Consider the following 25,328-nt stretch of genomic DNA (forward strand, 5'->3'; position numbering starts at 1 on the left):
CTGTTTTAATGCTGAGAGGTCCTTCGCTATAACAATACACTGCAGCACTAATGAGGTCTGTGAATCGATGTGCCATGCGGACAAAACGAGCTACTCCTCAGTAAAAGGAGTGTGAATGTGCGTTACTGTTAAGACCCACAAACACCCAGAGAGAGAGAGACACACACAGAGTGTGTATTTGCCTAGTTCCAGTATACAGAGCACTGTGCGCCTTAATTACACTAACAAACTCATCTATGCTGGCGGTGAGCTGCAGGCCCTGCAGCCATGCCTCGGGCTGAGGGCTGATAGGGCCCACAGACACAATACACTCCTCCAGCAAGGCAAACATGTCTGCCTCGTTAGCCACACACAGCAAACAAACACGTGCACACACACACACACACACTCTCCATCCCTCCCTCATGCAGCACGTGCACACCTGACATAAACACATTCACACAGTGAAGCCCAGCAAAATGAGGCAATGTTGTGCCAAATAAGAGCAATAATGTGAAACACTTCCAAATACTGTAGCACACTCAAAACGGAAGATTAACACAAATCCATACCACTTTCATAATAAACCTGCAAAGAGTCAAAATCAGTACCAACTTCAGTTCTTATCAGTTCTTCTGCCTTCTTCGGATTTGACACTGCGTTATTGTCCTATTGTTTTAACTGCTTGCCTGTTTTAATACTGTTTTATTTTGCTTTTGTTTTTATTATCTTCTCTGCTCTGTAAAGCACTTTGAGCTACATTTATGTATGAAAGGTGCTATATAAATAAAGTTTATTATTATTATTATTATTATTATTATTTAGGCAATTAAGAGAAATGTCTGGTTCGATAGTCTAAAAGCTCACTTTAAAAAGTCTCCATATTCGACTACTGTATATTCGATTACAGCCAATATTGGTATCAGATGATTCACTCTAAATGGTAATCAACCCAGTCGTGCTTCATTTCCTGTTTTGTGAGGCAGAGAATGCACGCTGTGCCAGCATCATCAGATGCCCACACAACACATCATGATAGAAGCAGTGTTCCCCTGCCACTGTACGGTACTTTACAATCCATTATAGAATAGTCACTGTTGGTTCCAAATGAAAAGGTATGGTATATTTCCTGGCTGTAGGGAGCTGTGAGCAGCTAATTAACAACATCTGGGGAACAGTTAGGGGTTCCGTTTCCTGCTCAAAGACACTTTGACACCATACCAGGACGAGTCAAACCTAGAACCTTCAGATTCCATCTCAAGGCCACCAACATCAACCCAGTCTCCCAAAAAAAGACTTTTAATTAGATTTCTCTCTGCATGAACATAGCAGAATACAAGCTATAAAAAGTTACCAAGTTACAATTGTGATCTCAATTAATGGTCATAACAATTTGAATGATAAAAGGCTGGAAATCTTGCTACATTTAGGAGGCCCTGTGTGATTCAAATAATCGTTCCCAATAAGATTGTGCTATACCACAAATAGCAAGGACATGCAGGTGTGGAACGCGTGTGTCGAATTTGCAGACGGTGGGGCGAACAGTTCTCGAGTTACGTGGGTTACACACACAGACAGACAGAGACTTGGTGCATTTATAGATAGATATAACTTGACCAAATTGTGAATGGAACATTATTTGCCCAACCCATGTACCATCCTGGCACGCCAGATTAATATCACTGCATAGATATTAATCTAGAATCTGTGTGGAAGAGAGGCTGTTCGCGAGATCTGCCATCAGACGGCTGCGCTCACTTAGAACATAGACATTAAAAATATATATATGCACATATTTTCTGGTCTTGTCCTAAAATTCAGAAATACTGGCAGGACATCCACTCCACCTTGGAGACCATTCTGTGTTTTGAGATACCTCTGTCTGTTCCTTTTCTACTGTTAGGAAATATCCCTGAAGAGTTTCTAATACATGATAAATATTTAATCAAGATCCTCTTAGCAGCAAGTAAAAAAGCAATCACACGACGCTGGTGCCAGCAGGACCCACCAACGAAAGATCAATGGATGGACATTATTGAGGAACTGTATGCTATGGAAAAACTAACATTCATACTTAGACTACAAGAGGATAAATTCTATAAAAAGTGGGAAAAGTGGAATCTCTTCTCTCAGCCTAGCGATATTGCAATAGGATTTCATTGAATGTTTTTTGTAATATGAAAAATGCAGCCTTTTTTACTTTTCGTCTTTTTTCTTTTCTTTTTCTTTCCGTTTAGTCTGGTCAGTTGTGTTTTTCTTGTCTGTTCTTCCTTCAATAAAAAATAAGTGATTTTTTTTTATATACAGTATGCCTCATTGGCCGCTGCAGTTTGTTTGAGCCATGTGTATCGACGTAAGGGCGGATGTGCGGCGGAGGTGTGACGCTGCCACTCAACTGACTACTGGCCAAACAACGTCAGCTCTGTTACGTACACGAAAGCTTCTATGAAGTCTCGTGTCGCCAGACCGTTTGTTGCCTCTCACAATAGTGGTTTGGCTACGCGAGACTAGTGAAGCACCGACGCAGAAGCTTGCCCTCACTTTTGCATACATCCCAGAACCGAGGGAAGCGCCGCGGCTACCTTTCTATGTCTAATATGATTAACACATTGTATGCTAGAGTTTTCTATTTGCTCAGGCTTGCTGGTGCTAAGCGATTAACATTGGACTTTTGAACTTTTTAGGGGCCCACAGCGAGGGGCCTCTTATAGCGAGAATCACATCGCATAAATAAAAAGTAGGCCAAACATGTCCACTTCAATTTAAAAAAAAAATTATGATTCTACCATCTTCCATTCTGGAGATATTGACCTTTTTCTAAAACCTGCTTTTGAAGGCACGCTGCTCGCTTGAAAAAACAGCAGAGATATGGAAGGTTGAAGTTGACAGACATTGACAGACAGATATAAAAATGAACACAAATAATATCATATACATACTACACACTGAATGAAAGCCCTGAATGTCTACTTTTAGGAGGAAAACAAATACACATGGTCCCATGTATAGTTTGTCAGTAATTGGCTATTGAATGCAGCTTGCGCCCACCAGAGAGGATTTCAGAAAATGCATGGACCAGAAGAACTATTATTCACAAAATAAGGCCTATGAAGTGAAGTGAAGTGAAGTGAGCAGTGCAATGTTGCGCAACATTGCACTGCTCACTTCACAGGGGTGTGATTTTCATTATTATTACAGTAGAAGTATTTTTCTTATGAAAGCAGAGAGTCTTCTGTTTCATACGGTATATAGTATGTACATTTCGCTATAGGCCTTATTTTGTGAATAATAGTTCTTCTGGTCCATGCATTTTCTGAAATCCTCTCTGGTGGGCGCAAGCTGCATTCAATAGCCAATTACTGACAAACTATATTTGTATATATTTGTATATTTGTTTTCCTCCTAAAAGTAGACATTCAGGGCTTTCATTCAGTGTGTAGTATGTATATGATAATAATTTATTTATGTTTATATCTGCCTGTCAATCTCTGTGACTTTAAACCTTTATAACTCGCTATGATAACTTCATGAGGAAATGCTCACTTCACAGGGGTGTGATTTTTATTATTATTACAGTATTAGTTTTTTTCTTATGAAAGCAGAGGGTCTTCTGTTTCATACGGTATATAATATGTACATGTCGCTATAGGCCTTATTTTGTGAATAATAGTTGGACCTGAACAACTGCATTCAATATCCTACTGACAAACTGTACATGGGATCAATATTATGTATTTGTTTTCCTCCTAAAAGTAGACAATTAGGGCTTTCATTCAGTGTGTAGTATGTATATGACAATAATTTATTTATGTTTATTTTTATATCTGCCTTCAGAACGATAGTATAACGGTGAGATGCGTTACTGGATCGGTGAGTTTAGTGGTTGAGGTTGACATGTCTGGACATGTTTGAGGAAAGAAGCACAGGAGAGAGAGATGATCAAATAACTGGCTGCTTTGTTGGACAACGCTATCTTCACTTTGTTTGGGCAAAGAAGCAGAGATCAGCGATGGAAAAGAGTTTTATCCACGGCAGATAAGTAATGACGTATTATCGAGGGACCGCCATGATCAACTAACTGCCTGGGACCGAGGCTACGTTGTCACCAGCCAATGCAGCCATCGCTATCCGTTGTGTGATTGTAGCCTTTTTATTCATTATAATTGCAGTGATAAGACCTATATCACAGCCGGGCGTCTCTCTCGATACCGTGGATATAGCCTACATCCACAATCACACAACGGATAGCGATGATGGCTGCATTGGCTGACGAAGACGTAGGCAGTAAGTTGATCATGGCGGTCCTTCGATAATACGTCATTACTTATCTGCCGTGGATATAAAGCTCTTTTCCATCGCTGATCGTGCTTCTTGCCCAAACAAACAAAGTGAAGACGCGATGGCGATCCACACAACGGATAGCGATGGCTGGTGAAGACTGAAGACGTAGCCAGGCAGTTAGTTGATCATGGCGTGTGCCGTGTGCGTGTTGAAAACGTTATGAAATGGCGATCGTTGAAGATTATTCTTGGTTTATATACTGGCAGAGGGCAAATCGACACGACTGCGTTATATCTTTTTCCGAGAATGAGAGAGCGGTGCAAGGCGATTACAAGGCGCAGTGTGGCCTGGGGCCAGGGAACTCAAACTGCAATGCGATCCGGGCAGAAGAGACTCAGACTCCCCCCACAAGATTCCTCGGGAGAAACCATGTAGAAACAGGAGGGGAGGGGGAATCGAGTGTATTCACAGACACTAGACTACTACTAGATGGGTAACTCCATTTTAGATGCCCTGACATCTGCGTTGGTCTATGCCGTTGCCGTGCAGACCCATACGTGTAATGGAGGCATTGGAGGAGGGAGCGTCTTCGCCACAGACAGACCTCTTTTCAGGAGGGAGGGGCTTTTTACTCCCGGATCACATATTGGAGCTTCCTGGAGACGATCGCTGTTATTTTCCTCGGTGTCCTGGAGCATAGGACGTTGATGTACAGTAAGCAATAAAAAAACGTATAAAACGTATACATACGCTTCGCGCGTACGGCGTTCGATATTAATAAAGCGTATGGATACGTTTCCAGCATTTTTTGTGTTAATACAGTATGACCATTTGTAGGATTTGGGTAACATTTCACCTCTAGTGGCGTAGAATTGAGATGGCGGATAAACCATCTTTGCTCCTGCAAACATGGAAACTGATTAGGTTACTTCTTTCATGTGCGTTCCCTTCCCATAGTCCGCACAGTCACATACAGATTAAAACTCTGCCTGTAGTTCCCATCGACTGTAAAATAGTCACATAGTTGAAACGCTGTCTATAGTTCACACCCAGGCTGCTACAGTGACACAGAAAACATAAAGACGTATATAATAATGACTAAATGTTTCTGTGAGTCAAGCAGCTGATGACAGCCTAAGATCAGTTTTAAAAAACACAGGCATTGGGACATTTTACTCGATCCACGCAAAATGACAAAATGATATAAATGACTGTATTCATTGCAAAACGTCCATGATTAGGAACTGTGATCTCAGTTCTAAGCTATTCAATATGCTGGACATGTAATGGGATCAATATTGCAATTGAGATATTTTGTCCAGGTATCAATAACAGTCAACCAGGTCAATGACAAAGAACATTTATTATGACATTTTATGGAAAATTCAGTGATTACCTACCAGACACTGAACTTTTGTTCACTTTTTAAGGTTTGATCGACACTACTGTGTAATGGCCATGCTTGTCCACATGGTGGTGCCAATACACTGCACTTGAGCACTTCTTCCCTTTATATTTTTTTAGCATTGCCGTTTCTTAGAGAAGATACATTATGAATTATTTGTATTTCAGATCAGTTCATGTGTAAATACATACAGTACGTAGATTATCACTGTTGTGTATGAGAAGGATAGGAAGGAAAAGGATCATTTATGTTACTTACAGCAGCGGCCACCTGCGCATTATCTGCGATGTCGATGGGTTCAACCTCTACCATGTTCTTCCATGTGTGGCCGTCCAGCTTATGTACCTACAGTAGCAAACACAGCCATGAATTACTACACACACACACACACACATATACACAGTACCCAACACACACAGCCTTGTATCACTACACAGAACTAGGGCTGTTACCATCATTATGAAACACGATGATTAAAGGTATATTCAGTGATTTCACTCAAAAAACCTTAGGTTTCGTTTTTGGCTGTGGGACCCAGCCTTTCGTCCAATCAGGATAGAGAGTCAAAAACGAAACCCAAGGTTTTTTTGACCCCCAGGGGTTAACTGGGGACAGGGAGGAACTCCTTATATGGCCAGCACACTCTATAGTAGGGAGGATTATCACAACAAAACAAAAAAATAAGTGATATTTGAATTAAGTGAAATCACTGAATATACCTTTAATTCATTGTGATTAACATTTAATTTGATGTTATTGTGTTTTAGACATTTAACACTGGAACTTACAGGAATTACATTTCTGCTTGGATTTCAGGGTTTTGAAGATCAGCACAGTTATGACAAATGACAAACTAAATATACAAGAAATGACTGACATGATTGATCATTTTATACTGTAATGTTTTTGTACAATATAGTAGAAATAGCCACTCTGAGCTTGAAGATCTGCCATTTCCACTATATTTTGAAAATGTATGAACATTGTTCAAATGGAAATGATTACGGAAAATATTCAATTATGGCAAATGTGAGCAATTAGAAGATTCTATATAATAATCGTGACAGTCCTACACATACACACGCTTAACACACGCTTAATGCACAGTCATGTTCTGGAGCTGCTCACGTTTTCTATCGTTCCCAGGTCAGGTTTATGCCACGTCTCAATTTTAATCATGAAGTCATCCTTCATATACTCATTCTGGAAGACAGGGACATAACATGGAAAACATAACACCCAGTACACATCCATTACACCAATGCACAGAGATAAATGCAGTCACGGAAGCGCGCACGCACACACACACACACACACACACACACACACACACACACACACACACACACACACACACACACACACACACACACACACACACACACACACACACACACACACACACACACACACACACACACACACACACACACACACACACACACACACACACACACACACACGTATATTTGACAAACAGTCAACACTGAGGTAAGCAAAACGTGCTACAACCATTGGTAAGTATTAGGCCTGAGAGCACCCTGTCATATAAGAAAGTAAAACACCACTTGTGGTTACTTACTGTCACAACTGGATGAAGGTAAAGCATGAGAGAGAGAGAGAGAGAGAGAGAGAGAGAGAGAGAGAGAGAGAGAGGAGAAGAAAACGGTTGTTAGACATATATATATATCACATGAACGCAAACAAACACTATAAAAGGTATGTTGAAGCAGGGCGAGGGGAGAGGGGTTGAGGAGGAGGAAGGATAGGAGGGGAGAACAGGTCTACAGTCAGGCTGGGAGGAGACTCACTAGTCCGGCAGTAAGGATAAGCATTCCAGGCTTTTTCATGGAAGACCAAGGAACCTTCGGGGGCAATCATCTTGACAAACGTAGGGACTTTACTGCAGGGTGAGGAGATGGGATGGGGTGGAGGAGATGCATGATGGTGACACATTACCCCCAGGGCTATTGCTTTTTTAGGTTTGTTGCAAAACTCAAGTTACAAATGCATTTGAAATTAAAAGTGGAATTTGTTTGAATAAAATCGGACCCCAAACAAATCATATTTTGAGGTAAATCATCAGAGCCAAATGGCCTCATCTTGGATAATGTTTCCATCACCTACAGTAAGTAGTACAGTGGTGGTTTTCAACCCTTTTCATGTCACGCCACGGACCACCATTTGATGAGATTTATCCTCTCAGACCCAAATCTAAAGAATATTTTGTTGTCATTACATAATTGCACAATTCCATACTGAATAGATGTTTGGTACCATAGGAGATTTAACAGGCAAACATTTAAAAAAAAATATATATTCTCTAATTGTGTAGAATTCTTGTAAATTAAGTTATACAGATGTTTAACAATAATGTAACTCTTGAGTGTGTTCCAATATCAAGAGTTCTATAAGGGTCCATTTGGTTACCAACTCTCCATCACTTATCTGGGGACCACCTGGAACCTCCTTAACCCATTCTGACCGGGCACCCATTTTGGTGTCGGCATCATGTTATGCTTTAGCTATTGAAAAATAGCAGATCTACAAGCTCATATCGCGCCACCGAGTGGCGCGATACGAGCTTGTAGGTCTGCTATTTTTGAAAAATCGAAGAGCGACTGACATTTTTAGAATCTGATCTCAGGTCAGAATGGGTTCATCAGACCAGTGTGTGTCCGGCGGAAACCTCGTATGAATCTGATCTCAGGTCAGAATGGGTTAAGGACCACTGGGGTCCCCAGACCACTGGTTGAAAACCACGGACCTAGTATGTGAGATTAACCCTTCAGCGGCATTGCCTTGCTCATTTTGACAAGAAGAACAGGAACAATGTATTTTTCAAAGACAGAAATGTTCTTTTCATTGCATTCCTGCAGTAGTCTAGTCTAGAACATGGAGCCATGCCTAAAAAGTCTTCCTGTTGGAATTACAAGGCAAATGACTTAACACGTCCGTTAGAGCTACAATTTTGAGTATCATTTTATATATATATATATATATATATATATATATATATATATATATATATATATATATATGTATCATTTTATTTATATATATATATATATATTTCTATTTTGGCATGTAAAGTGACAGCCCTAATTACCACACACACGACTCACCCTAAAGCATAATTTAATGGAGCAATGCATGATGCATGTAAAGGCCACATCTATTCTAACATGGAGGCCTCGCTTCATAATCACAGGAAGGGCAACACTGCCACCAGCTGGTGGCATGAAGGTAGTACACTATAGGGATCTTGACACTGATCGTGCCATTGAAGACATTGAGGTCAAAGAGCTCAAGTCAAAACAACTGATGGATACATTTTTAAGTGGCTTTAAGACAAGTGGCCGAACCCGTTGCGCCAGCCCTTCCCGCTGGGCTAGGCTACAGCACTGACGAAACATAACAACACGACTGTGACACGACTTACCTCTTTAAATGGTAGATTTTGTGTGTGTACTGTCCTTTCTCGCCGTCATTTTCATATGGTTCATTTTTGAGGACTTCGATGCCTTCACCGCCTCCCGTCTCATTTTTACTAGCCTCAGCCACCGAGAACAACTGCCCCACTTGGTACTGAAACACAAGATAACACTCTTAACAATACACATTTCGATTCATGATCACTTACAGATAGGCCTGTCACAATTATTACATAATTGCAATTATTAAAAAAATAATGGCAAATTGGCAATCGTCATATTCACTCATTTCCATGTTGAAAATGTTTCATATATTTTCATTTTCAAACATTTCAAAAAGAAGAAAAAAAAGATACTAAAGGCTTGTCATATCTGCCCTGTGCACCATTTGTTTATGAAGCCTAAAGGCTAAACAGAAATGTAAAGTTCCAATGTTCAACGACAGAAACGCAATGAAATTGTTAATCACATATAATAAGACCTGCACTCATACCAAGGACTTAACCCATTTTGGGCGGGAGGAACCCCTTTTGGTATTAGCATTATGTTATGCTATTTTTGAAAAATCGAAGAACGACTGACATAGAAACATAGCTTTTTCAGAAAACTGTCAGGATGTAGAAGACATTTTTAGAATCTGATGATCTCAGGTCAAAATGGGTTAACTTGACTGATAAACATTAAACCACCTTTAGGGACTCAGGGTAAATGAGGCATACCTGCTGTATGTCTTAAATGGACTTAGTCAGAACCATTCACATTCAGCCTGATCACTAGTCAGAACCATTCACATTCAGCCTGATCACTAGTCAGAACCATTCACATTCAGCCTGATCACTAGTCAGAACCATTCACATTCAGCCTGATCACTAGTCAGAACCATTCACATTCAGCCTGATCACTAGTCAGAACCATTCACATTCAGCCTGATCACTAGTCAGAACCATTCACATTCAGCCTGATCACTAGTCAGAACCATTCACATTCAGCCTGATCACTAGTCAGAACCATTCACATTCAGCCTGATCACTAGTCAGAACCATTCACATTCAGCCTGATCACTAGTCAGAACCATTCACATTCAGCCTGATCACTAGTCAGAACCATTCACATTCAGCCTGATCACTAGTCAGAACCATTCACATTCAGCCTGATCACTAGTCAGAACCATTCACATTCAGCCTGATCACTAGTCAGAACCATTCACATTCAGCCTGATCACTAGTCAGAACCATTCACATTCAGCCTGATCACTAGTCAGAACCATTCACATTCAGCCTGATCACTAGTCAGAACCATTCACATTCAGCCTGATCACTAGTCAGAACCATTCACATTCAGCCTGATCACTAGTCAGAACCATTCACATTCAGCCTGATCACTAGTCAGAACCATTCACATTCAGCCTGATCACTAGTCAGAACCATTCACATTCAGCCTGATCACTAGTCAGAACCATTCACATTCAGCCTGATCACTAGTCAGAACCATTCACATTCAGCCTGATCACTAGTCAGAACCATTCACATTCAGCCTGATCACTAGTCAGAACCATTCACATTCAGCCTGATCACTAGTCAGAACCATTCACATTCAGCCTGATCACTAGTCAGAACCATTCACATTCAGCCTGATCACTAGTATTCACTAGAGTTGTTCCGATACCTATACTGGTAATTGGTATCGGTTACTGGGGCCGATACCACCCTAAAGTACTCGGTACTCGGAACCGGCCCCGATACTTTGACCCGAGTACCAAAACATCCAAGTGACACTAGGCTGAACAAATGCAACGGGAGGAAGTCTGACCCGACACTGCAGCAAATCGCCAAAAACAGCCCATCTACAAGCATAAATGACAACTGACAAGTGTAGATCGGAAATCCATCTGCATCTATGAGAAAAAGGGGCTCAAATAAGTGGTTACTCAACAAAAATAAAGTACTCGTATCGGCGAGTACTAAAAATTAAGTACTTGTACTCGTACTTGATCTGAAAAAAATGGTATCAGGAGTCGGACAACTCTAGTATTCACACCTTGTGTTTAAAGGAGGAAGGAGTATGAAAACAGCATTGCTATGCGATTCAACTGTGTGTCTCTATGTCCAGGATTAGGCCCAAACCGCACCAATGATTCGCCATGCAACTCCTTGCAACCAAACAGTTGCATTAGTGTTGCATGTCCTTTTGTTGCAAGGAGTTGCATTGGTGCGGTTTGGGCTTTAGGTTTGTTTTGTTGATCACTTTGTTTTTGCATAGGTTTTACTGTGGTAAAAATAACATAAAACTACACTTAGGAAGATGTTGGCTATCATCCCACACACTAGCTCAATGCATCACAGACAAGACTAGCGTGGACGCCAAGCCACGCTCACCACAGAGCAGAACAGCCAGACAAACTCGTCCCAGCCCAGTGGCTGAGTGGGAAAGACAGGCTTTCTGCAAATAGAACTGGCTTCATCCTTCCAAATCAAATGTCAACACACAACAGATCAATCCTCAACCAAATCCCAAGGTTATTATTTTCCTCCGTAAAATAAGCCAATCCCACACGCCGTTAGCTGAAATCAATACTTTGTTCCTCCTTGTAATGACGGTTGAACAATAAACTGATTTGTCAACTCATCGCCTCAAAACTTTTAATACGTTTTCTTAAGAATACACTTATACAATATATTATTATTATTATTATTATTATAATTATTATTACTTTATCTAAAGCCTAATTGCAGAGAGATTTTGTGGCCATATAAGGCTGGAGTAAGCATACGTGTCTGGCTTTCATAACACACTGAGAAACAAACTGCCCCATCAAATTAAACAATCCCAGGAATGACAAACTATGTCTTAGTTTGTAGGGGACTCGCTGTGCTGCGTTCACTCATCATAACCAGCAGCCACGCAGGACGGTAAAGGGCAAGACGGCAGTGCATTCATTATCAATGCTCTTTTCCCCTCCTTTATGTATAAACTATAAACTGTCACATTACACATTAGTGTTACAATTAATTTTCAACTTAAATAATTTCAATTAAAGATTTAATTGTTTTTGTCATGTTTTTGTCATTTGGCAGATATGCCAAATGATTGAAATATACAAAGAAATTACTGACATTTATTCATTTTATAGTTGCAGTATTATGTAAGCTTGCAAGTCTACTATTTCCGCTTTTTCTAATCTATGATAATTTTTCAACATGGAAAAGATTGTGATGAAATAATTGCGATCATCTCAAATAATGGCAAATAGACGATTATGTAATAATTGTGACAGGCCTAATAATGCTAACATTCTGGCGACATGCTCCACAGAGAGGGCACGTGTTTGCATGGCTGTTGTTAATTGTGTCTGTAATGTAAGTCAAGTGTACTCACCTCCTCCACACTACAGGGTAAAACCACGCGGCTGGAAAAAAGAGATCAAAGATTAGAAAACTTTCACATGAAGAACCATAACAAACATAATTTACAGTTTGTGAATAATCCAAGAAGCATTAACCCATTCTGACCGGGCATCCATTTTGGTGTCAGCATCATGTTATGCTTTAGCTATTTAAAAATAGCAGATCTACAAGCTCATATCGCGCCACCGAGTGGCGCGATACGAGCTTGTAGGTCTGCTATTTTTGAAAAATCGAAGAAGGACTGACATTTTTAGAATCTGATCTCAGGTCAGAATGGGGTTAATCAGACCAGTGTGTGTCCGGCGGAAACCTCGTATGAATCTGATCTCAGGTCAGAATGGGTTAATGTCTAGTACAAGGTTCATACAAGGAAAACTGTCAATTCCAACAGAGATTTAGACTCCAGGGAGTTTATCATGTCGTCACGGTGGAATGTTGGAAACGTACTGAATGCATGAAACTTTATTGGCGATTCAAACTGATTGTTCTTGCATGGAAAACATTCCCCTTTTCAAGAAGTCTATATAGATGTGTCAGTCATCTGTCAGACTAAAGTCCTGCAGAGGCATAAACAAGTGTCTTCTTATGCAAGGTCAGCGTAATGTAACAGCCCCCGTGCCCTGACCCCGGCCATGTGTTCCATGACCAGCGCTGCTCAGCCTCTAGTTCACTGCTTCCACTTTTACAACTTTTAGCTCAACACCCAGAAGACAAATTAGTAGGGCTGCGAATCTTTAGGTGTCCCACGATTCGATTCGATTCCGATTCTTGGGGTGACGATTCGATTCAAAAACGATCTTTTCGATTTTTCCGATTCTCGATTCAAAAAAGATGTTTTTCCGATTATTTATTAAAAACAATTAAATAGAATTTTAGCATGATCTACTCCAGTCTTCTGGCATGAAAGCAGAGTACATTTAGTAAAAAGCTTGTATAATTGTAAAGGTTTTATCAACTGAATGATTTAAACACACAAAGGTTAAATCCAAGAGTAAGAACATGTCTCATTTATTTAGCTTGCACAAATTTGAACCAGTACATAAGTTACAAAATCTCTTCTCACTCAATACCAGAACAATACATTAGTATTAAAACAGGTGTAAAATGAATACAATTGGCAGGCTTAGCTTAGCTGGTAGTAAATGCACTATGCAGAAACCCAGGCCATAATGCATTGCATGCACAGTTTGCACATGCATGTTTTTTTTGTTTTTTTTTTGGAAAATGAGAATCGATTCTGAATCGGACGGCATTAGAATCGCGATTCTAACTCGAATCGATTTTTTTTGACAGCCCTACAAATTAGGCTTTTGACCGAGACCCAAACAAACCAAAACCGAAATAGCAGATCTACAAGCTTAGAAAGCATTTTGCACCACGTTGTGATCTGCAATTTTCATGTTTTTGTGAAACAAAAAGGTGAAATTGATTCAATGTTGTTTTGAATTAATAAAAAGTTGTGATTTTCTTTAGTTTCAATAACATGTTTTGGGAATAAAAAAAGGGGGATTATGTACTATAAACACGGGTCCCACTGTTTGGATAACAGTGCTTTTACCACTGGTTCTCCACTGTGTTCAGGGAGGGACGCAAGGTTGGTTTTTGCTCAAGCCATCAATTCAGGAACAGAATTGGACCGGGCAGATTATGACAAATAACTGAAATATATAAAGAAATTACTGACATTTATGAATTGTATAGTTGCAGTATGTACTATATGCTACTATGCTTGCAAGTCTACTATTTCCGCTTTTTCTTTCAACATGGAAAAGATTATGACAAAATAATTGCCTTCTCCAGTTTTTAGGTGATAACCCAACCACCACGGTGGTTAGTAAAACAGAGAGATGTGCTGGGGGGTGCGCGGTGTGGTGCTTATCACCACGCCTTAGTGACATCATGATGTCGTTTTCCCCAACCACCGCGGTGAGTAAGGTTATGACCTAAAAACTGGAGTATGCGTCGCACTTTAGAAGAATGCCCAAGCCTGTCTTGCAGTGATTCATATTAGTAAGTAGCAGTGATGTAAGGCAGTGTTGTTTTTCCAAATGGGGGTACGTGTAGGCAGAACAAGAGCTTGCAGAGCAGCCAAGATGTGTATTTTCAAGTTAAACTTTAAGCTACATATTGTCCATATATCGCCATGAATATTATTAATGTGACAAAAACAGGACATATTGTGATGAGACATATTTGTCTAGTACCTTTAGGCCCCATCGTTGGGAACTTTTAGGATTTCAACGATTCCGGTTCCTTAACGATTCTCTCTTAACCCATTTTGACCTGGGAACGATTCTATAAATGTTTTCTAAATCCTGACAGTTTTCTGAAAAAGCTGTTTCTATGTCAGTCGATTAAAAAAAGAATAGCAGACCTACAAGCTCGTAGCACGCCACTCGGTGGCGCGCTATGAGCTTGTAGATCTGCTATTGCGCGCTATGAGCTTGTAGATCTGCTATTTTTCAATAGCTAAAGCATAACATAATGCTAACACCAAAAGGGGTTCCCAACTTCCCACCCAAAATGGGATTCCTATAGGGGGTTCCAAATGGACCCTTACAGGACTGTAACTCTGAGAGATTACAAATGGAACGAAACTGGAGAATGCAATTATTCTGTCATAATATTTTCCATGATTTTCAAAAATGATCATACCTTAGAAAAAGCGGAGATTTGCATACATACTGCAACTATAAAATTCATAAGTCAGTAATTTCTTTGTATATTTCAGTTATTTGTCATATCTGCCCTGTGCATATTTCTTTATGACAGAAATGTCCTTTTTTATTATTTTGTCCCAATGTTCAATGACAAAAATAATTAAATCTTTAATCGTGTTCCATTTGTACACCAAGTGAAATTAAAACGTTTGAGAACCACCGGTATAGTAATTGTATAGCAGATGTCAAGTCCACAACCCACATGCCAGTTCTGATTAAAACGGTTCCAGAAACGACTCCAAATACGATGGAACCGATTCCGGTTCTTCAATCTCGGAAAAGGGTCTAAAAACAAAATAGCTGGGAACCACTGCTCTAGCCATGATGACACAGAGTGCCCCCTCCCTCCTGGCTCCCTCGCTGCTAAGGAAGATGAAGTCTGTCGAGGTCACACTTCCTGAGGAACAGCTTCAGAGTCCTGCCACCCACCCACCCACCCACCCACCCAGCCAGCCAGCACTGCTGAGATCAGCACAGAGAGAGGCCACAGCAGCGACCGACCAGCCAGGAGTAGAAACCCCTTCAACTGGAAACACAAATTGGATATGACTAACTGATGGAAAGAAAAAAGCAGTAAGAAGAGGCCAGGGGGGAAAGGGGAGCAGAGTAAAAAAAAAACCCAAAGAACTAGGTAGTAAAATAAGCTATATTGGATAATGGAAAGAGCGGGGAGGTTATTTTGGGCCACTAATGCAGCATAGAAACAACTAATGTGGAGTGTGTGTGCAGACTTGAAAAAGAATGCATCCATTTTTCATTCAGTTTCCCCTTTGTAACCGGCACAGGCTAGTATATGAATCTGTAATACTTCAAAGTTAAACGCAGTCTGAAGAAGCCTCTGTCCAAGAACAGCCAAGTGTTCTTCTAGTGAGATGTCAGCCAAATATGAGTGAAATGGAAATGTCAAACATTGTCCTCCTAGAATTGGAAATGTGTTACATTCAGGTGTGTCAATAAATTGAATTGACATACATTATGTATGTATCTCCATCTTTATTTTAGATGGGTGTAACAAAATAAATACTAGATATTTGAACTCGAAAACAAAATGTATCCCAAATACATCAGAGGGCAGACTTCCAATTGCTATGGTCCTACGGTGTGGGTGTGGCGCCTCCCACCAACATGACATCACTTGCAGCCAAGAAGAGGTCCCGCCCACAGACCACAGACATGCCAAAGTAAAGAAATGGAAAGCAGAGGATTGAAAACACAGTACTCTGCGACGTTGTCATAGCGTTGTAGCACACTTCCTTTCAAACCGCACTGCTTCACTTCCACCTCAGTGACGTTTACACGCAGACTAGAGTAGACCCAACCAGTGACCCCGTCTTTATCCCCACCGTTTCATAGAAAGCTATTTCTCTTTGGAATTCCCTTCCATCAGACAACAACCCATTCTGACCTGAGATCAGATTCATACGAGGTTTCCGCCGGACACACACTAGTCTGATGAACCCATTCTGACCTGAGATCAGATTCTAGAAATGTCAGTCGTTCTTCGATTTTTCAAAAATAGCAGACCTACAAGCTCGTATCGTGCCACTCGGTGGCGCGATATGAGCTTGTAGATCTGCTATTTTTAAATAGCTAAAGCATAACATGATGCTGACACCAAAATGGGTGCCCGGTCAGAATGGGATAAAGGGGTTTGCTTTGCACACTGGTATGTATTTTTGTGCCGTTTTGCGGATCCGAAATCCGCAAAAAAGAAGAAAAAGAAATCACCCAAAACATCCATGGCTTGCACACCGAGTCGGCGTAGTATTTATGTTGTAGCAATGTTTTCGCAGAACAAAGGGTCCTTTCTTTAAAAAAAGAAAAATATTGGGTTCATCCTCCTCACGTTCTGCAACAGAAAGGATCGTTCCAGACATTATATAAGAAGCAGCAGCATTATCCATTCGAACTTGAGTTTAGGAAGGATGTCAGTGGCCCAGTTTGATCATGCTCTGTGTGAAGTAAAGTAACACCAAGCACGTTAGTTTTGGTTTTGAGGGAAATTAATTCTGTCTATCTGTGTGTGTGTGTGTGTGTGTGTGTGTGTGTGTGTGTGTGGCGGCCTACTTTCACACCCACTCGGGCAGATGCATGCAATACTCCATGTCTTTGAAGTCTGTATGTTGCTTTTCATAAAGCACCGTTGTGTTCAACGAGATCTATCAACTTTTCAGCAGAGACCATGTTGGTGGCTCTGGAAGGACTGTTCAAAATGCGAAAGACAGCTGCAGAAAACGAATACAATCGACCCGGTACAAAAAAACAAAATATTCGGCAGCAGTGTGCAAATGTGATTGACAAAGTGAGCTTGATTTTTTGTATGCGCTTCGGAAAAAAACGTACCAGTGCTCCTTAAAACAACAGTAAAGTGTAAGCTTTTATATACAGTCAAACTCAAAACATGGACTGCAGTATTTTCAAAAATAGCAGATCAAGCAAGCTCACAGAGACAGACACATACACTATTCATCGTTTGAAGTAGGATATAGGGCTTACAGTATATGGTTAAGTTAACACCCACACACACACTGTAACTGAGCTCATGCACTTCCTATTCTAGTGCAGGGTGTTCCTCTTCTGTCCACATGAGGATAAAGTCCTCTGTGTTTTACTACTGTAACACCATGTAACCGTATATTGCCTATGTGTTTCCTAGTGATTTTCTTATGCAGTGTCCCATTTTATTGTTGTTCACCTGCCCAGGGAACTTGCGATTCCCATCGCTGAAATGTTACATTGTCCCGGTCAAAGGAATTGAATGAAGTAAAAGGAACACCAAAGCACGTTAGTTTTGGTTTTGAGGGAAATGAATTCTGTCTATCTGTGCGTGTGCGAGTGCGAGTGCGAGTGTGAGTGTGAGTGTGAGTGTGTGTGTGTGTGTGTGTGTGTAAGGTTAACGATCAACAAAAGGAGAGCCAATGACAGGACAGTTTAACCACTGAGGGCTGTAGTATTACAATACGTCCATTGATAGCTGCTCGGTGAAGCCTCATGAAGGGCAATGAGTACAACTTTCAGCTCCATCACTGCCAGCCAGGTGTGTTCTGAGGCAACATGCCTCTATCTCTAATCTACATCATTATCTGTATTTGAGAAACAACAAAATTTCTGTCCCTGAAGTGGATCATAATGAACAGTGGTTGGAATAGAATGCAATCACATTCACATGACATAGATTCTTTAGAACTCTACTACTAGATGTGGATCGTGTAAGAGTATACATCTAGATAAGGTGTGCAAACTGCAAACACACACACACACACACACGATAAAATCAAGCAAGCCAAGTTACGTTTAAATCAAGGAAAGACCTTGACAACGACCAGATGTCACATACTGTAGCTGGCCTGCAAGTCTACAGGGAGACCGTCACAAACTGGGATATAAACGCTAAGGACGCCAAGTTGCCAACTGCGATTCACCATCGAATAATAAATGATGAATAATAAAAGCATGTTGTTCTTTTACATTGTTACGACACTGTTATAAATAAAACAAAATAGATCAGTCAACTAAGAAATAGTTCAATAGTCTAGTGCAATACGACAAAGAGTCAACCAGGTGCTCAATGGAGGTGCAATAAAAGTAAAAAATGAAGTGTACTGGTGATACAAAGATCCGTGGGACTGGAATACTAGAAGGAAAAAAAGGCGGCGATCCGAGCACTCAAAAATGTTAAAAATGAGGAGAGGGTGGATAAAAATCATGGTACTTTATTTAGAAAAGTTAAAAAAAACTGGTTGGAATAACGTGTTCCTTCCACGGGCTACGTCCAACCAGGGAAACTCCCCCCTGTCAGGTGTAAAGGAGCAACTTGGACACTCAGGCATGAAGGAAGCATGAGTTCAAGTCCGTTGCTCTCTCCCCTTGTCCCCCATATATGGGGACTAGGTTGGCGGAGGGTGTGTAGAGCCCAGGATCACAAAATCGTGGGTCAAAAAATATAAGTTAAAAACAGCCAACATGTTTCGACACAGGAGTCTTCATCGGGGCAGGTAAGAGTGCTCGGATCGCCGCCTTTGTTTCTAGTAGCCTAGTGCAGTAGTGTTTTAGGTTAAATTAAAAACATGAATAAGCGGAGCCTGAAACTTCACCCTAGCATGCTGAGAACACCAACATCTCTCTCTCTATTGCCCTTAATCTCACTGTGGACAAAGGCCAAGCACATTTAATGGAAGGCATTATGAGCCTCACTCAAGGATTAGAATGTTTCAAAACTTAACACATTTGCACAACAAAGAATTAGGGTAGCCTATATTAGTCCCTTGGTTTTACATTACACCGATATAGTTAGGTTGAACAACACAGACATGAGGATTTTTATTATTGCAATCCATGTTTTGGGACATCGTGGTACGCCTAATAGACCAGATCAGCATTTGAATGCTGTCAAATTTCACTAGTTTTTCAACCTGTAGATATTTAAGACAGCATAATATATTTCTAATAGTCAAACAATATCATAAGTGTCCTGTTCTACTCATAGATGATTGACACAGGGGTGAAAATGGGTTACAAAATCATGGGATAAAAAAATATATATATATATTTTTTTTAAAGTGTCCTGTTCTTCAAAAAAGTAAGGTTAATAATAACTAATACTGCTCCAATGCGATGCTCCCAGCATTACCTACTGTATTCAGAGATACATTTTTGGTAGTGGTGATTATTTCATGACGATTCTACAGACTTCGCATCATGGTAATGTTGCGATTACCATGTTGCTGATTACAATTACATTAGTGCGTTATTTACAAACAGCGGAGCAGATTAAATTAACTCAAAATTGTTCACCAGCACTGCTGACTCCACAGTCCACAATACTCCACATAGAACTGTATTCTCGTACAAATACATTTCTGACTGATACTGTAAGTCGAACTTGGATGTGAATTCAGCTGGTGGTGGGCTCATTGTCTGACAGATAACCAAGCTGTTGACTCAACAGAAATCAATGTTGAGTGTTGGGTGCAATGGGTGGTGTCTAGCCCTCCAAGCAGAACCCAATGCTACTGAAGTTTCTGACATTTGTTAGACCCAGTGCATTGGGTCCTGTTGCATCAGTATCCTGCCACCTGGTACGCAGCCATACTAAAACATAAACAACGTGTTTATGGCCTGTCTGCGCTCTTTGACAACATTTTTTCGTGTGAGGGTTTCTGAATATGTGAAGTATAAGTACCCATACATGCCGCTGCGAATATCTCCTGTGGCGCGGAAGCCGTTAAGTATTTTTAATCTTTGTTTGACCGATTTGGTCGCTTTGATTCTTCTCTTCCTTCCTTGTTTATTGACACCTCATTGTACCGCCTATCTGGCTAGCTAGTGGCGCTATAGCTATGACAGAGCAGATCAGAGGCAGGGACTTAGCCGCACAAGCCAACCGCACACCGGGAGGCGGTACAATAAACGGTAAACAAACAAGAAGAAATAAAGCGACCAAATCGGTCAAACAAAGATTAAAAATACTTAACGGCTTCCGCGCCACAGGAGATATTCGCAGCGGAATGTATAGGTACTTAAAGTTCCCGAATTCAGAATAACGCAAACAAAAAAAGGCCGTCAAACTGCGCAGATTCAATCTTAGAGAGCATGTTTATGTCCGCGTTCGAGAATTCCCATACGGAAATATAGTCATGAACAGGGACCCTACATAAAACTCATCAAAACTTCATTAAAGCTTTATGTAGGGTTCCGAGAGGGGCTAGGTGGTGTCTATAATAAGAAAGGGAGAGACATTTTGATTTCCTTGATCAGGGTGCAGCACTACCACTGTAGCAACAGTGAACACTGGTGGGGTATTATTTAAGTGATGCCTGTTTGGAGCCTATACACATAGGCTACATTAACTATGGATTGGTGGATTTAAATCAGTCTGGGAATAAGTAGCAAACAAAAGTAAATCAATCTCACTGAGAATGTATGAGAAGGTGATTTTTCATTAAACAAAAGTGGGTGGCAGTGAGGGTTTGTTTCTGGAATTTTAACCACTATAAAATTAATTGCTATGAAGTTCTTTAGACTATATGGCTATAAGGATTTAGACACACGTCTCTTTCTCGAGCATCTCTTGATCAAAGTTCAGTCAGTCAGATATGCTAGCAAACATGAGTGAAAGAAAACCAACAACCACAACCCCCAAATAGCACTAAAGTTAGTTAATAAAAGGCCTTTATCTCAAGTATGATAGGCAGACGTGGACCCGGGCGTGTCTGTACATGTACAACTAGGTTTACCATGGCTAAAAGTAAAACTAGCTGTTAGCCAGCCTAGCATTTAGCATACGTTACAGTCATCCCACTCTCCTAGTTATTTCTGTTCCGTAAGTCCAACCGTCCCATAGCCCAGAAGGACGGTCGCGCTCTAATTGGACTGGTTGGTTGTCCAGGGCAACCCGCTGACAGCTCCTACAAGCACAAAAAGGTCGCCCTGTTTGCGTTGCCCGACATACTGTCTAATCACGGCGCAGCAGTCCCTCCAAACGATGGGATCTGTAGAATCTGAAGCCTGTTCCGCTGCCTGCCTGTGCTAAACCCTGCTAGAAAGGCTAGCTTGTACCTAGCCAGTGGAACCAACCAACCAACAAGGAACTGTAAGAATGTTGACATTTACAAAATAAAACACGTTGTTGTTGTTATCGTCACACACTAAAGTTCCAAACAGGCGTTTTAATTAAAGGGACAAGGCAAGGCAAAGGGAGGGGTGTGTGTGAAAGCAGCTGCCTGCTGTCACACACTGTTGTGCTGCTGTCAAAGCCGGTAGGCCGGGGCAATGTATAGCTCTCTCTCTCTCTCTCTCTCTCTCTCTCTTGAGCAATCCCACCCTTCCCTCGTGTTGTTTGTCATGGTCATTTTCCCTAACAAGATAGAAACTTTTTTATCCGCCTTAAAACAGACCCCAAGAACAAGAACTCGTGCTCGCGCTAGCCGGCGGAACAACTGCCGCCCGACAAAAGTTAGTTGTTTATCCTAGGGTTTAAAATAGTAAAACATTGAAAATAATACACTTACAATTCCCTGATGAGGACCATCGTTCGCTTTTTCTGGCTTTTACGGGCTGAGTATTGTACGTATCGTGCTGACGTCATGTGTTCTTATGAGCTACTCGCTCGTTCCGCCCCTAGGCGGTCTGTGATTGGTCGACGTGGGCTTAAATGACCCCTCCCTCTTTTTGTGGGAGTAAAGAAGGAAAAGAAAAGAGAAACAAAAAGGAAATGAAACAGTAAGAAATACAATAAAAACATTAAAATTAAAACACTTTAAAGCTGTCCCTTTTTGGGCAGTTTTGCGTGGTAATGGACCAATACCAGTGGCACTGGTTCTCAACAAGTGGTCCGGGGACCACCAGTGGTCCTTGAGGGGGTTCCCGGAAATCATGGAAAATTGGTAACCAAATGGACCCTTCCCTTATAATGGAACCAAATTTCATTTTACACTCTCAAGAGTTAAATTATTGTTAAAAATCTGCATTACCTAAAAGGACCACTTCACCACTTTCAACCCACCGGTATCTTCATATAATTGGTCCTCACTCCTCGTTCATGATAAAATAGCACAATTTTAAGGGGCGCTATGTCCAGGGTTTGAATGCCATTGACAGTGAATGACCAGCTTTGAGTACATTTGTACAAACATTGTGTAGGCTAAACACAAACATTGAAGACGAAGGTGAGGACGCAAATTGTGATTGGCCAGAATGAGATTATGTATGATGATAAGAGCGCCCCTCACTTCACATGGGTGTGATTTTTTAAGTGATCCACAATATAATCGGTAATCGAAATCGGACATAGAAATGCCATATCGGTGTCAGATCAGTCCAGATTATTTTCACAGATATTGATGACGCAATAATAATGTGACCGTCAATGACTTTGTCGCCTTAGTTTTGTGTATTTCTAATGTTTGAAGGCAGCATAATCCATATATCAGAATCGGTCAGAATCGGTTTCGGTAGATACTGTATACCCCTGCAAATAATCGGAGCTCAGATATCGGTCATAATTTCATAATCGTGCACCCCTATTGTTTTTAAACAAGATTAAAAATATATATATATTTGTATTATCGTGAGAACGATAGCTTCCATTTTCACATTGCAACTCCTATGAGACACAGACAGAGTAGAAAAAGATTGCGCAATTTCATCGTGATCATTAGTGAGGATATGAAGATAGGTTGAAAAGTGGTGAAGTGGTCCTTTAATATACAAGAAGTCTACACGATTAGAGAATGTGAAATAGTTATATTTCGATCAGTACGGACATCAATCCAGCATGGAAGTGTGTACAAAATCGTATCCAATGATAACAAAATATCCTTTAGTTTTGGGTTTGAGAGGCTAAATCTCATCAAATGCTAGCTGTCGACCATTATATGTAGATAATTTGTTTTATTCTGTTTGTATCTGCTATTTTCAATACGGATGCATGCACAATTAATCGGTCATCAATCATTTCAGTAAAAAAAAAAAAAATCAGTATCAGCAATATCTGACTTAAAAGGCAAAATAATAACATCTGCTTTAAGCAAATGTATATATAATTGTATCATTTTTATGTTTGAACGTGAAGCTGAAACAACCAAGCTTGAAACTCATATGATATAAATATTACTCTTCTTCTTCTTAGTAGTAGTAGTAGTATTAGTAGTAATAGTAATAGTAATAGTAGTAGTAATAGTAATAGTAATAGTAATAGTAGTAGTAGTACTAGTAGTAGTAGTAGTAGTAATAGTAATAGTTATAGTAATAGTAATAGTAATAGTAGTAGTAGTAGTAATAGTAATAGTAATAGTAGTAGTAATAGTAATAGTAATAGTAATAGTAATAGTAATAGTAGTAGTAGTACTAGTAGTAGTAGTAGTAGTAATAGTAATAGTTATAGTAATAGTAATAGTAATAGTAGTAGTAGTAGTAATAGTAATAGTAATAGTAGTAGTAATAGTAATAGTAATAGTAATAGTAGTAGTAGTAGTAGTAGTAGTAGTAGTATTAGTAGTAGTAATAGTAATAGTAATAGTAATAGTAATAGTAGTAGTATTAGTAGTAGTAGTAGTAGTATTAGTAGTAGTAGTAGTAGTAGTATTAGTAGTAGTAGTAGTAATAGTAATAGTAATAGTAATAGTAATAGTAATAGTTATAGTAATAGTAATAGTAGTAGTAGTAGTAGTAGTAGTACTAGTAGTAGTAGTAGTAGTAGAAGACTAGTAGTAGACTAGTATCATCTCATTACCTTCAGTTGTATCTGTCTGCTGTGAAAAAGCCCTGGCCGAAGAGTGGCGCGAGGCCTCGATCCCTCCCCACATTTTGTTGAAGAGTGGCGAGGCCTCGATCCCTCCCCACATTTTGTTGAAGAGTGGCGAGGCCTCGATCCCTCCCCACATTTTGTTGAAGAGTGGCGAGGCCTCGATCCCTCCCCACATTTTGTTGAAGAGTGGCGAGGCCTCGATCCCTCCCCACATTTTGTTGAAGAGTGGCGCGAGGCCTCGATCCCTCCCCACATTTTGTTGAAGAGTGGCGCGAGGCCTCGATCCCTCCCCACATTTTGTTGAAGAGTGGCGCGAGGCCTCGATCCCTCCCCACATTTTGTTGAAGAGTGGCGCGAGGCCTCGATCCCTCCCCACATTTTGTTGAAGAGTGGCGAGGCCTCGATCCCTCCCCACATTTTGTTGAAGAGTGGCGAGGCCTCGATCCCTCCCCACATTTTGTTGAAGAGTGGCGAGGCCTCGATCCCTCCCCACATTTTGTTGAAGAGTGGCGAGGCCTCGATCCCTCCCCACATTTTGTTGAAGAGTGACGCGAGGCCTCGATCCCTCCCCACATTTTGTTGAAGAGTGGCGAGGCCTCGATCCCTCCCCACATTTTGTTGGGGAATTCCAGAGCAACTACTATTGTGTTTGGTGGGGCAGTTCTTTGCAGACAATAATGTTAATCTATTCATTCAATTAAAGTATTTATCAAATTGTATCATCTCATTGTCTTTGTTAATAAATTACACATTATGTGATGTGATAGACAAAATAATAATTGCCCAGAATGTGTTGTTCTATTCCTCAAATAATATATACAAAAATGTGTTTGTGTAATGCTATTAATCACAGTTACA

At 40.5% G+C, this 25,328-nt stretch overlaps 1 protein-coding gene across 1 annotated transcript in view; it reads right to left on the reverse strand.

The window, feature by feature from the left end:
* The window catches only part of LOC310872519 (phosphatidylinositol transfer protein beta isoform-like), a 35,708-nt gene extending 13,402 nt beyond the window's left edge, over nt 1-22,306 (reverse strand). The window contains exons 1-6 of the mRNA XM_083784448.1: nt 22,234-22,306; nt 12,475-12,505; nt 9,108-9,253; nt 7,454-7,568; nt 6,794-6,868; nt 5,924-6,010 (exon numbers count right to left, since the gene is read on the reverse strand). Of these exons, the coding sequence (XP_083640574.1) occupies nt 5,924-6,010; nt 6,794-6,868; nt 7,454-7,568; nt 9,108-9,253; nt 12,475-12,505; nt 22,234-22,253 (474 nt within the window). The 5' untranslated portion in view covers nt 22,254-22,306. The remainder of the gene's footprint in view (nt 1-5,923; nt 6,011-6,793; nt 6,869-7,453; nt 7,569-9,107; nt 9,254-12,474; nt 12,506-22,233) is intronic.
* Nucleotides 22,307-25,328: the final 3,022 nt, after the last annotated feature.

This window comes from Protomyctophum parallelum (assembly GCF_964188405.1).
Source record: "Protomyctophum parallelum genome assembly, chromosome: 15".
Lineage (NCBI taxonomy): Eukaryota > Metazoa > Chordata > Actinopteri > Myctophiformes > Myctophidae > Protomyctophum > Protomyctophum parallelum.